A 13,313-nucleotide genomic window follows, 5' to 3' on the forward strand; every position below is an offset into this window, starting at 1 on the left:
CTTGGGACTACGATGTTGTGGCCATTACAGAGACATGGTTAGAACAGGGGCAGGAATGGTTGTTGGAAGTTCCGGGGTATAGATGTTTCAGTAAATGTAGGGAAGGTGGTAAAAGAGGTGGAGGAGTAGCATTGTTAATCAAGGATAGTTTAACGGCTGCAGAACGGCAGTTCGAAGGGGATCTGCCCACTGAGGTAATATGGGCAGAAGTTAGAAATAGGAAAGGAGCGGTCACATTGTTAGGAGTTTCTATAGGTCCCCAAATAGTAACAGAGATGTGGAGGAAGAAATTGCAACACAGATTATGGATAGGTGTGGAGGTCTCAGGGTAGTTGTCATGGGTGACTTTAACTTTCCAAATATTGATTGGAACCTCTATAGGTCGAACAGTTCAGATGGGGCAGTTTTTGTACAGTGTGTGCAGGAGGGTTTCCTGACACAATGGCCGGGATTCTCCCCTACCCGGGAATTTTCCGCACCTTTAGGGGCTAGGCCCGCGCTGGAGTGGTTGGCGCCACGCCGACTGGCACCAAAACTGGCGCCAACGGCCTTTGACGCCCGCCGCCTGGCGTCGGGGTTGACCGAAAGGCCTTCGCCGGTTCACGCATGCGCCGGTGCATCAGCGGATGCTGACGTCACCACCGGTGCATGCGCGGTAGGGGGGTCTATTCCGCCTCCACCATGGTGGAGGCCGTGGCGGCGGCGGAAAAAAAAGAGTGCCCCCACGGCACAGGCCTGTCCGCCGATCGGTGAGCCCTGATCGCGGGCCAGGCCACCGTGGGGGAACCCCCCGGGGTCCGATCGCCCCGCGCCCCACCCAGGACCCCGGGGGCCCGCTTGCGCCGCCAATCCCGCCGGCACCAGGGGCGCTCCAATTCCCACCGGCGGGAGAGGCCTGTCAGCGGCAGGACTTTGGCACATCGCGGGCCGGAGAATCGCCGCGGGGGGCACGCTGATCGGCGCGGCGTGTTTCCCGCTCCCGCCGATTCCCGGGTGGCGGAGAATTCCGGCCATGGCGGGGGCGGGATTTACGCCGGCCCCGGGCGATTCCCCGACCCTGTGGAGGTTCAGAGAATTCCGCCCAATATGTGGATAGGCCGACAAGAGGGAGGGGGCACATTGGATTTGGTACTGGGTAATGAACCGGGCCAAGTGTTAGATTTGTTTGTGGGAGAGCACTTTGGAGATAGTAACCACAATTTGGTGTCTTTCACTATTGCAATGGAGAGGGATAGGGCCATACGGCAGGGCAAGGTTTATAACTGGGGGAGGGGTAATTATGATGACATTAGGCAAGAATCAGGGAGCATAAGATGGGAACAGAAACTGTCAGCGAAGGGCACAAATGAAAAGTGGAGCTTGTTCAAGGCACAAATACTGTGTGTCCTTGATAGGTATGTCCCTGTCAGGCAGGGAGGAAATGGCCGTGTGAGGGAACGATGGTTCACAAAAGAGGTTGAATATCTTGTCAAGAGGAAAAAGGAAGAGTATGTAAGGATGAGAAAACAAGGTTTAGTTGGGTCATTTGAGGGTTACAAGGTAGCAAGGAGTCAGTTAAAAAAAGGGCTTAGGAGTGCTAGGAGGGGCCATGAGAATGCTTGGCGGGTCAGATTAAGGAAAACCCCAAGGCTTTTTACTCTTATGTGAGAAATAAAAGAATGACCAGGGTGAGGGTGGGGCCGGTCAAGGACAGTAATGGGAACTTGTGCATGGAGTCAGAAGAAATAGGAGAGGCGTTGAATGAATACTTTTTTCGGTGTTCACCAAGGAGAGGGGCCATGTTTTTGAAGATGAGAGTGTGATGCAGGCGGGTAGGCTGGAGGAGGTAGATGTTCTGAGGGAAGATGTATTCGCAATTTTGAAAAACCTGAGGGTCGACAAGTCCCCTGGCCCAGATGGGATATATCCAAGGATTCCTTGGGAGGCAAGGGATGAGATTGCAGAGCCTTTGACTTTGATCTTTGGGTCCTCACTGTCCATGGGGATAGTGCCAGAGGACTGGAGAGTGGCGAATGTTGTTCCTCTGTTCAAGAAAGAGAATAGGAATGACCCTGGTAATTATAGGCCAGTTAGCCTTACTTCGGTGGTCGGTAAGTTAATGGAAAAGGTCCTGAGGGATAGGATTTATGACCATTTGGAAAGATGCAGCTTAATCCGGATAGTCAACACGGATTCGTCTTGCCTCACAAATTTGATTGAATTCTTTGGGGAGGTAACTAAGTGTGTAGATGAAGGTAGAGCAGTTGATGTCACATACATGGATTTTAGTAAGGCATTTGATAAGATTCCCCATGGTCGGCTCATGAAGAAAGTAAGGAGGTGTGGGATAGAGGGAAATTTGGCCAATTGGATAAGTAACTGGCTATCACATAGAAGACAGGGGGTGGTGGTGGATGGAAAATTTTCAGACTGGAGACCAGTTACCAGCGGTGTCCCAGAGGGATCAGTGCTGGGTCCTCTGCTGTTTGTGATTTTTATCAATGACTTGGAGGAGGGGGCTGAAGGGTGGGTCAGTAAATTTGCTGATGACACCAAGATTGGTGGAGTAGTGGATGAGGTGGAGGGCTGGTTGTAGGCTGCAAAGAGACATTGATAGGATGCAAAGCTGGGCCGAAAAATGTCAGATGGAGTTTAACCCTGATAAGTGCGAGGTGATTCATTTTGGTAGAAAAACTCTGAATGCGGATTACAGGGTCAACGGCAGGGTTCTGAGGAATGTGGAGGAACAGAGAGATCTTGGGGTTCATGTCCACAGATCTCTGAAGGTTGCCACTCAAGTGGATAGAGCCGTGAAGAAGGCTTATAGTGTGTTAGTGTTTATGACGGGGGGTTTGAGTTTAAGAGCCGCGGGGTTATGCTGCAACTGTACATGACCCTGGTGAGACCACATCTGGAGTATTGTGTGCCGTTCTGGTCACCTCATTATAGGAAGGATGTGGAAGCATTGGAAAGGGTGCAAAGGAGATTTACCAGGATGCTGCCTGGTTTGCAGGATAGGCCTTATAAGGAAAGGTTGAGGGAGCTAGGGCTTTTCTCTTTGGAGCGGAGGAGGATGAGAGGCGATTTAAGAGGTTTATAAGGTGATGAGGGGGATAGATAGAGTGGACGTTCAGAGACTATTTCCTCGGGTGGATGTAGCTGTTACAAGGGGGCATAACTATAAGATTCAGGGTGGGAGATATAGGAGGGATGTCCGAGGTAGGTTCTTTACTCAGAGAGTGGTTAGGGTGTGGAATGGACTGCCTGCTGTGATAGTGGAGTCGGACACCTCTATTGAGGCTTTTCATTCAGGAGAATAATGCAACAAAGGTACAAAATAATACATCCCCACGAATGAGAAAAAGAAAACGTCTTAATATACATCAGTACAGAATGGAACAGAGAATTATATCACAATCGGCTTGCTACAATCATTAGACAAAATTAGACACTCATATAATCCACCAGAGGCCGAGGGATACATAGGATAAAACTGTGAAAGCATGACAAAAGGATGTACCCCTCCCAGCCGCTCAGGCTTACATACACCACGGAAAATCATGGTGAGTCTCCCACGCCATGGTCAGGTGCGCACCAACATACATCCTCCTCAGCTCCAGGAGCGCCAAATGCATCACAGACCCAACATGGCTTCCTCTTTTTGGAAACCAAACCCATCTGCACCCATGCAAAAGCCAAGAAAGGATTTATCCTTACAAAAACAAAAGAAAAAACACAAAAATCCCTGTTCTAAGGGGAATTACACACATCCACACAACTTAATTAAACCCCAATTCAGGCACTCAACAGAATCAAAATCATTGCAGTAAAATGTAAAGAGAGGACAGGCAGCAACACAGAACAAACCAAGTCCTATCCAGGATAAAGAAATCTGCCCAGGCCATTGAAGGATGAAGACATTGATTCTTAAATTTGATAACATAAAAATAAATAAAATAAATAATATCACAAAGAAACTCGAACTGGATTAGCTCTAACTGGGGGTGGAGTGGTTATGGTTATCCGCAATCTAGGGGAGGACTGAACTCACCCTACCATCCCGGCCATCCACCCCTCCCCCCACCCAACCCCACACATCCTCCACAATAGTAAAAAGGAGTAAAACTGAGCACAAATGACATTCCTCATAACTGACTCAACATGACTCAGCTGGATCACAATAATCAACGACACAGGTCATCACACTCACAGTTCGCATCCCCTGCAGGATAAAAGGCAACAACAAATAGCCAGCAACATGATCAACATGGACCATCCTCAGGATTACAGAAGAACTGCAGGGCAATCAACGTTGAACAAGAAGGCAAAGGATAAGGTAGGATCAACAAGCACTCTTTTGAAGCAGAATACGCCATCACATCCATTATGCCACCTCTCCACCGCCCAGGCGGTCCACGGCCCTGCAGTCAAGGGGAATGACTCAGCGGGTTCAGTCACTTCCATCCCCTCATGTCAAGCAACGAGAATAGGACAAAAATGGTCCAGTGATCGGTGAGCCAGACGGCCTCTTGGCCTTGAAGACAGGATACGTTGTGCTCCATCGTATCTGATGCATCCAGCCTCAAAATCAAGATTAACAAAGCATGGCAACCAAATTTTGAAATCAGCCGAGAAGTCACCTGCCACATTTTTCCAGGGACAGGGCTGTGGAACATACTACGCACTGCTCCCCCCCTCTCCTGAACGAGACAGGATGGACGACACCCCATGTAACAGGATTTTGACAACTCGAAGGCAGGACCTCACCAGTGAAAGTTCTCTTTAATAACAGGAATCTTCAAATGTGCCTCCACCTCTCTCATAAAAATACCCTGCAATTCTTCAAAATGAGCTTTAACGACTTGTACCTCAGAGCCAATATCCTCAAATAGGCCAACATCTTCGATAGTGGCCATCATCCATATTGACACAGCACCACCACAACAAGATCCCACTCAGCAAGCTAAGTCCCACCCTGGCCAACTCCAACGGCCATGAGCAGTTGAGGATTTGAACATTTTATTCTGCCCTTCCTGGCAGAAACACCAGTCAGGAACTTACAGGGACATAGCAGACGTCATGTAACCCAGAGAAAAACAAATACGAAGTGTGCACCAGGATAAAATGACAGATTAAAGGATGAGCAGAGCCGGAGCTGGCAGAACCACGGATGCGCCTGCGATCACATCGTGTGACCCCCCACAATAAGTTCTGATGTTAACTTAAGTTGGAATTTCCTCAGAGTAGCTGCTGCTCTTCAATGATAACTTCACCAGAATAGTGATGGATATCCCACTTACATATGTTAAAAAACAACAGTGCTGAGGAAATTTTCCATACCACTTATTATTTAATATACTTTGAGCTCTCTCTTAATCATCTTTGCAGCCGGTAATTTTATATATCTCTAATCTTTCCTTAAATGTCATCAACTTTTTCAGTCCTTCACCTGGACTGCGTGTTCTAAATATGTATATTTTAGTTTACGTGGTTTAGTAAGGGTTCATGGTAGCCCCTCTATCTCAATCAGTGCAATCAACTTTGATTATATTTTTATGGTATATATCCCATATTTTTATGGTATATATCCCACAATTCCATTACTCTTTAAAATTGAAGCAAAGAAAAGCGAATGCCGTAAATCTCAAATAAAAGAAACAATGCTGAATAAGCTCAGTAAGTCTGGCAGCATCTATGGAGGGAGAAACAGAGTTAATGTTTTGAGTCCGTATGACTCTTCCACAGAATTCTTTAAAATTGCTTTGGCACTGAAGTGGCTATTCAGTCTATTCTTTGCAATTCTTCTTTCTCCGTGAATTCAGTTCTGTTTATCACATAATTATGACCCACATATTTTTGACTTGTGGATAGTATTTTATATGTTTCAATGTTAAATTCCTAATTAAACTTTCCTCCTTGCATCTCCCCATCTGTTTTTAGCAGATATAAGGTGGGTGAAAATTGTTTGAGGGTGCGCTCCAATGTATGTGCTCTGCACAGGTCTAACAGCAGAGTATTTGCAGCCATACATTTTCGGAGAAAAAAATGGGAGTATTGCTGAAAAGAGAGACATGTGGCTGAAGCTTTTTGTTTTGCGCACATCAAGATAAAAGCAATGTAAAATTTAAAATGATCACAGAAGAGGGTGCTGACAGGTAGGTCAAGGCGTTGCCATGGTGAAAGCAAAGGGAACTAGGCTTTGAGTCGTACGGATATGGAACGTTAACTGTTTCTTCCTCCAAAGGTTCTTCCAGACCTGCTGAGTATTTTCAGCATTTTCTCTTTTTATTTGACAGATGGACTGCTCTTTAATAGTTCCTTGACAGTTGGACAGTTTTGCGACAGCTGGACAATTCTTGAACAGTCATTTGAACTTTTGTATTAGAAATGTATTATCTCATTCACTTCTAACAATCCCAAAGCAGTGGCCTTACATCTCCCAAAGGTGTTCTTGTACCCTATCCAAAAGGAACCGTACCTCGCCAAAGGGGTACCTAGGCTATCCAAATGCATCCACCAATGCATCCGCTTACTTTTTCTAATCTTCACACTCCAGATCCAAAACTCCTGTTCTATCATAGAATCATAGAATTCTACAGTGCAGAAGGGGGCTATTCGGCCCATTGAATCTGCACTGGCCCTCCGAGAAAGGGTCCGCTGTTCTTCAGTGGAGGCGGCCTGTAATCTAAATGGCCAGCTGCACCTGCTAATAAAGCATTAGTGACCCCCAGCCCAACACCAGCATGCCCCTGCAAAGATGGGAAATCTCGGTTCCGGACAGGACTTCAAATTTTAAGTACTTTTCGATCTGGGCCCTTATGTGCAGCTGAGTCAAGCAAAGAATCAGCACAGAAAATCTGAGCATTCCCCACCTATAAATGACAGGAGACACCTCAGCAACTGGGGAACATAGCATAGCCATAAAGGAAAAATCTGTGGGCCTGGTCTACTGGCCGCATCGCGCTCAAACACGCAGTGCAGCCAGTAGACGCTGGGAGACCCCTCTTCCGGGATCAATCCGGCTCGCCATGCCTTGCAAGATCCAACGGGATCTTACGAGACTTTGTGACATGAAACCCACCCATTGTGGGCGGAATCAGTATTTGGCAAATCAGCACATTAGAGTGAGACAGTTAGTCTCACTCTAAAATGCAGCTTGCCTGACCTATCGAGGCCCTGCGATCTAACCCCTTCGCCTTGGAGACCTCAGGCGAGCGCCGTGCTGGTCCCCACAAGCGAGACCAGATGGAACGCCACTTGGGGAGGGTCTCCAAGAGGATCAGAAGTCCCCGGGCAGTCTGGTGTCCTGGCACTGCCACTCTGGCATTGCTATCCTGGTGCCAGCTTGGCACTGCCAAGATGGCACTGTCAGGCTCGCAGGGGCACTGCCAGTGCGTCAGTGCCAAAGTGCCAGGCTGCATCTTTCCGGCACCACATATCAGGCCCAGGGGTGCCCAAGGATCCATTTATAGGTGATTTGGGGTTTTGGGGGGGCTGGTGCAGGGGGAGAGATTGATGTCAGTTAAAAATGGCATCCTGATCTCCTCCTGCACTGAGGTGTTCCGGCGAGCGGAGCTCCTCAGTGTTGAAATGGGCCTGAGGGTCATTCACACTAAGGCCCCGGATTACAACAAAATCCTAGAACATAGAAAATGCAGCACAGAACAGGCCCTTCGGCCCATGATGTTGTGCCAAACTTTTATCCTAGATTAAGAACAAATTAATCTACACCCCATCATTCTACCATAGTCCATGTACCTATCCAATAGCCGCTTTAAGGTCCCTAATGTTTCCGACTCAACTACTTCCACAGGCAGTGCATTCCATACCCCCACTACTCTCTGGGTAAAGAACCTACCTCTGACATCCCCTCTATATCTTCCACTATTCACCTTAAATTTATGTCCCCTTGTCTCCGACTGTCTACTCATTCCCCTGATTATCTTATAAACCTCTATCAAGTCGCCCCTCGTCCTTCTCCGTTCTAATGAGAAAAGGCCTAGCACCCTCAACCTTTCCTCATAGGATCTACTCTCCATTCCAGGCAACATCCTGGTAAATCTCCTTTGCACCTTTTCCAAAGGTTTCACATCCTTCCTAAAATGAGGCGACCAGAACTGCACACAGTGCTCCAAATGTGGCCTTCCCAAGGTTTTGTACAGCTGCATCATCACTTCACAACTCTTAAATTCAATCCCTCTGCTAATGAATGCTAGCACACAGATAGCATGGTGTATCTCGGCCCTGCGAGCACTGGGAAACACACGGCTAAGTGCACTCGACACGGGACTCTGTTGCAGTTCAGTTAGATTTTTCAGTTCTTGAGTCTTTTCTACCTCGTAGGTGAATGAACGTAATAATAGATGCTACAGGTAGAAGAGAAAAAAAACCAATACCTGCTTTCTCAAATCTCTGCAAAAGATCCAGCCGTTTTGACGTTTCCAGGTTAAAATAATTATTCTCCTCATCAGGGCTCTGGAGAAACAGAGGGATGTGCTGGAACACAATCACATGTTTGCATTTTAACTGTTCAGCGGCAGCAAGTTGGTTATTCAACCAGAGGTCATGGGCTTGCTCTAGTTCAGTGCAATTGGAAGCATCTTGAAAAAATTGAGAGTTCAGCACAATATACAACACTCCCCCAGACCAGAAACTGAAGTAATCATCTCCCCAGCTCTTGCAAAATTCGGAAATAGTATCTGGAGTTGGGGCGTTTCCTATATCATGGTTGCCACTGACGAATACCAATGGAATGCTAGGATCAATGCCCTTCAGTATATGCTTGAGGTCAAACGTTTGCTCATCACGATAAGGTCTACCTGAAAATTAAAGAAAAACCAGGAGTTATGTTTAATTCTACTTTAGTTCTATATTGTGAACCTGTAAATGAGAGAGCATTTCTGAGTAATTCTGCTATAAGATTTCCTCTCTCATTGTACTTCAATGTACCGATGACATCGGTGCTATGGAGGATAAGGCTGAATCCATTTGGGTGGAAATCAGGAATAGTAAGGCGAAAAAGTCACTGACAGGAGTAGTCTATTGGCCACCAAATAGTAACGTTATGGTGGGGCAGGCAATAAACAAAGAAATAACTGATGCATGTAGAAATGGTACAGCAGTTATCATGGGGGATTTTAATCTACATGTCGATTGGTTTAACCAGGTCGGTCAAGGCAACCTTGAGGAGGAGTTTATAGAATGTATCCGCGATAGTTTCCTAGAACAGTATGTAATGGAACCTACGAGGGAACAAGAGGTCCTAGATCTTGTCCTGTGTAATGAAACAGGATTGATTCATGATCTCATAGTTAGGGATCCTCTCGGAAGGAGCGATCACAATATGGTGGAATTTAAAATACAGATGAAGGGTGAGAAAGTAAAATCAAATACCAGTGTTTTGTGTTTAAACAAAGGAGATTACAATGGGATGAGAGAAGAACTAGCTAAGGTAGACTGGGAGCAAAGACTTTATGGTGGAACAGTTGAGGAACAGTGAAGAACCTTCCAAGCAATTTTTCACAGTGCTCAGCAAAGGTTTATACCAACAAAAAGGAAGGACGGTAGAAAGAGGGAAAATCGACCGTGGATATCTAAGGAAATAAGGGAGAGTATCAATTTGAAGGAAAAAGCATATAAAGTGGCAAAGATTGGTGGGAGACTAGAGGACTGGGAAATCTTTAGGGGGCAACAGAAAGCTACTAAAAAGCTATAAAGAAGAGTAAGATAGAGTATGAGAGTAAACTTGCTCAGAATATAAAAACAGACAGTAAACATTTTTACAAATGTATAAAATAAAAAAGAGTGGCTAAGGTAAATATTGATCCTTTAGAGGATGAGAAGGGAGTTTTAATAATGGGAGATGAGGAAATGGCTGAGGAACTGAACAGGCTTTTTGGGTCGGTCTTCAGAGTGGAAGACACAAATAACATGCCAGCGACTGATAAAAATGAGGCTATGACAGGTGAGAACCTTGAGAGGATTGGTATCACTAAGGAGGTAGTGATGGGCAAGCTAATGGGGCTAAAGGTAGACAAGTCTCCTGGCCCTGATGGAATGCATCCCAGAGTGCTAAAAGAGATGGCTAGGGAAATTGCAGATGCACTAATGATGATTTACCAAAATTCACGAGACTCTGGGGTGGTCCCGGTGGATTGGAAATTAGCAAACGTGACACCACTGTTTAAAAAAGGAGGTAGGCAGAGAGCAGGAAATTATAGGCCAGTGAGCTTAACTTTGGTAGTAGGGAAGATGCTGGAATCTATCATTAAGGAAGAAATAGCGAGGCATCTGGATAGAAATTGTCCCATTGGGCAGACACAGCATGGGATCATAAAGGGCAGGTCGTGCCTAACTAACTTAGTGGAATTTTTTGAGGACATTACCAGTGCAGTAGATAACGGGGAGCCAATGGATGTGGTATATCTGGATTTCCAGAAAGCCTTTGACAAGGTGCCACACAAAAGGTTGCTGCATCAGATAAAGATGCATGGCATTAAGGCTAAAGTAGTAGCATGGATAGAGGATTGGTTAATTAATAGAAAGCAAAGAGTGGGGATTAATGGGTGTTTCTCTGGTTGGCAATCAGTAGCTAGTGGTGTCCCTCGGGGATCCGTGTTGGGCCCACAATTGTTCACAATTTACATAGATGATTTGGAGTTGGGGACCAAGGGAAATGTGTCCAAGTTTGCAGATGACACTAAGATGAGTGGTAAAGCAAAAAGTGCAGAGTATATCTGAAGTCTGCAGAGGGATTTGGATAGGTTAAGTGAATGGGCTAGGGTCTGGCAAATGGAATACAACGTTGACAAATGTGAGGTTATCCATTTTGGTAGGAATAACAGCAAACGGGATTATTATTTAAACGATAAAATATTAAAGCATGCCGCTGTGCAGAGGGTGTGCTAGTGCATGTGTCACAGAAAGTTGGTTTACAGGTGCAACAGGTGATTAAGAAGGCAAATGGAATTTTGTCCTTCATTGCTAGAGGGATGGAGTTTAAGACTAGGGAGATTATGTTGCAATTGTATAAGGTGTTAGTGAGGCCACACCTGGAGTATTGTGTTCAGTTTTGGTCTCCTTACTTGAGAAAGGACATACTGGCACTGGAGGGTGTGCAGAGGAGATTCACTAGGTTAATCCCAGAGTTGAAGGGGTTGGATTATGAGGAGAGGTTGAGTAGACTGGGACTGTACTCGTTGGAATTTAGAAGGATGAGGGGGGATCTTCTAGAAACATTTAAAATTATGACGGGAATGGATAGGATAGATGCGGGCAGGTTGTTTCCACTGGCGGGTGAAAGCAGAACTAGGGGACATAGCCTCAAAATAAGAGGAAGTAGATTTAGGACTGAGTTTAGGAGGAACTTCTTCACCCAAAGGGTTGTGAATCTATGGAATTCCTTGCCCAGTGAAGCAGTTGAGGCTCCTTCATTAAATGTTTTTAAGGTAAAGATAGATAGTTTTTTGAAGAATAAAGGGATTAAGGGTTATGGTGTTCGGGCCGGAAAGTGTAGCTGAGTCCACAAAAGATCAGCCATGATCTCACTGAATGGCGGAGCAGGCTCGAGGGGCCAGATGGCCTACTCCTGCTCCTAGTTCTTATGTTCTTATATTGATGCTCTTCAACACAGTAAAAAGGCAGTTGTTGAGTGGGCTATCTCTCCCAATTTTCAATTGATTTCAATGACTATTAAAATCAGGAAAGGTGTGCACTGCCTGCTGACAGTTATAACACCTGTTTTACACCATCAGACACAACCAAAATGTATGTCTCTCTGTGTAACATCCACTTTGTTATGTCTCCAGATGAAGCGACTTCATATGTGGTCCTGCAGCAGAGAACTAGGTGGGTGAGCAATGCTGTGCACAGTCGGATTGTGCAGTACATACTGTATACGATGCAGCTTCAAGGGAACGTTATGCCACTCTGCCCATGTACTGAAACACCAATAAACTGTGCCACTGTACTTGCTTTGTAGAATATTTTGTTTAATACTGTATATAATCTGCATATGGTATACAACTGCTGTGGCACTTAGAAAATTATACAGCATACAAAATATTTTTTATAGCTTTAAAAAAAACCCACATACTCAGCAAGTGTTTTATAAATGTAGATGAGCAGTAATCTTGCATTCAGAAATAGTAAATATGTCTAATCATGAACAATTACTTTAAATTTATTGAACTGTTCCATAAAATATTAAGGGCAGAAGTGTATTTTATATTTCCACTACAGAACAATTATAAATTGCAAAAGTACAGATTAAACCCAGCACAGAGATTATGGTGCCCGTTAGAACCATAGATGTTTATGGCATGGAAACAGGCCCTTCGGCCCAACTTGTCCATGCCACCCAGTTTCTATCATTAAGCTAGTCAAATGTAAAGTTATGGTGAAAAATTGCAAGCATTTACATTCTCCAATTGCAGTGCAATATTAATACCTGTCAAGGCGAAGTTGAATATTTTTTATATTTTTGTTCTCACCCCACTCAATATCGGTAACTTTGTCCCTCCTGCACATGCTGGCTTTCCAACTCTAGTCTTTTCTCAGCTCTTGGACCAGCACTGCCAGCAGAGCTTTAAACCTCCCGAGTCTTACTTTCCAGAGCCTTCGCCCCTCACCACTGGTAAGAATCTTCTTCAAAGCTAGCTCTTCATCAAATCTTTCAGTCACCCTCCGAATTTCTCTCTCTACAGCTTGGTGCCCATTCCAGTCTGGATTTCTTAAGAGCTTTTTCATTCATTAAGAGCTCTTTGAGGACGTAACAAGCAACTTAAATAAAGGGGAACCCGTAGGTGTGGTGTATTTGGATTTCCAAAAGACATTTGATAAGGTGCCACATCACAGGCTGCTACACAAAATAAGAGCTCATGTAGGAGGTAACATATTACATGGATAGAGAATTTGTGAGCTAACAAGAAGCACAGAGTGGGGATAATTTACAGGTTGGCAAGCTATAACTATTGGAGTGCCACAGGAATCAGCATTGGGGCCATAACTATTTACAATCAATATTAACAACTTGTATGAAGGAACTGAAAGGGCTGCACGGTAGCACAATGGTTAGCACTGTTGCTTAACAGCGCCAGGGTCCCAGGTTCGATTCCCGGCTTGGGTCACTGTCTGTGCGGAGTCTGCACGTTCTCCCCGTGTCTGCGTGGGTTTCCTCCGGGTGCTCCGGTTTCCTCCCACAAGTCCCGAAAGACGTGCTTGCTAGGTGAATTGGTCATTCTGAATTCTCCCTCAATGTACCCGAACAGGCGTCGGAGTGTGACGACGAGGGGATTTTCACAAAAGCTTAATTGCAGTGTTAATGTTTGCCTTCT

The 13,313-nt window shown here is 45.4% G+C and overlaps 1 protein-coding gene across 5 annotated transcripts in view; it reads right to left on the reverse strand.

Annotated features, from left to right (window-relative positions):
* cpped1 (calcineurin-like phosphoesterase domain containing 1) overlaps positions 1 to 13,313 on the reverse strand; it is a 180,337-nt gene that overhangs the window by 41,453 nt on the left and 125,571 nt on the right. For all 5 annotated transcript variants that reach the window (XM_038819378.1, XM_038819377.1, XM_038819380.1 and 2 more), the window contains exon 3: positions 8,376 to 8,798. In XM_038819378.1, the coding sequence (XP_038675306.1) occupies positions 8,376 to 8,798 (423 nt within the window). The remainder of the gene's footprint in view (positions 1 to 8,375; positions 8,799 to 13,313) is intronic.

Source organism: Scyliorhinus canicula, chromosome 15, assembly GCF_902713615.1.
Source record: "Scyliorhinus canicula chromosome 15, sScyCan1.1, whole genome shotgun sequence".
Lineage (NCBI taxonomy): Eukaryota > Metazoa > Chordata > Chondrichthyes > Carcharhiniformes > Scyliorhinidae > Scyliorhinus > Scyliorhinus canicula.